Source organism: Austrofundulus limnaeus, unplaced genomic scaffold (genome assembly GCF_001266775.1).
Source record: "Austrofundulus limnaeus strain Quisiro unplaced genomic scaffold, Austrofundulus_limnaeus-1.0 Scaffold322, whole genome shotgun sequence".
Classification (NCBI taxonomy): Eukaryota; Metazoa; Chordata; class Actinopteri; order Cyprinodontiformes; family Rivulidae; genus Austrofundulus; species Austrofundulus limnaeus.
The window spans coordinates 614,867-615,639 of record NW_013952724.1 but is presented as its reverse complement, the minus strand read 5'-3'; the positions used below and the strand labels follow the sequence as shown (position 1 = coordinate 615,639).

The 773-nt window shown below is 35.7% G+C and overlaps 1 protein-coding gene across 1 annotated transcript in view; it reads left to right on the top strand.

Annotated features, from left to right (window-relative positions):
• The window catches only part of LOC106527410 (calcium-dependent secretion activator 1), a gene marked incomplete at both ends in the record, with an annotated part of 27,514 nt that extends 26,962 nt beyond the window's left edge, over positions 1-552 (top strand). The window contains 1 exon segment of the mRNA XM_014022284.1: positions 478-552. Coding sequence (XP_013877738.1) covers positions 478-552 — 75 coding nt within the window.
• Positions 553-773: the final 221 nt, after the last annotated feature.

Genomic DNA, 773 nt, shown 5'->3' with positions numbered 1-773 from the left:
GTTTTTATATTTTTATAATTTATTTTATTGATCACAAATTCCCTTTACAGTAATAAGAAATTACTTTTATGCTAATTTTGTCAAAACTTTAGTGGGAGGCATTGTAATTATATACCTGAATCACCTCAACTGACTCATTGTGATGTAAAGGAGCAACAACTTTACTCCATGCTACTCCCGATGGAGTTCCTCACTCTATTTCTAGCCTTAACATGACCACCCATTTGGCTAACACAAGGAGGCTTGTATTAGCCACTTGTTTCTATGACCTTATTCTGTCTTGATCTACACATAACTATATACACTCATTACTGCAAACAAGGCCCCAGAACATCAGTCCATCTCCTGTTCGCTTGAGGCTGACTCACCTTATACGTAAAGGAGGAAGATTTGATAATCAGTACTAAATATATTATGTCCAGTATTTATTTGAAAGAGTGGATCCAAATACTAACTTCTTTTTTTTTTCTTCTGTAGAGACAGTACCACTCCCAAATTGACCATCTTATTGAAGAGACAGTGAAGGAGATGATAACTCTGCTGGTTGCTAAGGTAATATTAATTAGAATATACTTTTTTTACCATAATTAAAAATGAGCATACAAAGGCACAAGACTAAAATTACCAGAATAGTTTCTGCCAGTGTTTTTCAACCCTGGTCCTCAAGGCACACTGCCCAGCATGTTTTAGATGTTTCCCTGCTTCACCACAGCTGATTTCAGTTTGTAACTGATTAGTAGGCTTTTGTCATCTGAATCAGGTGTAAAAAAGCA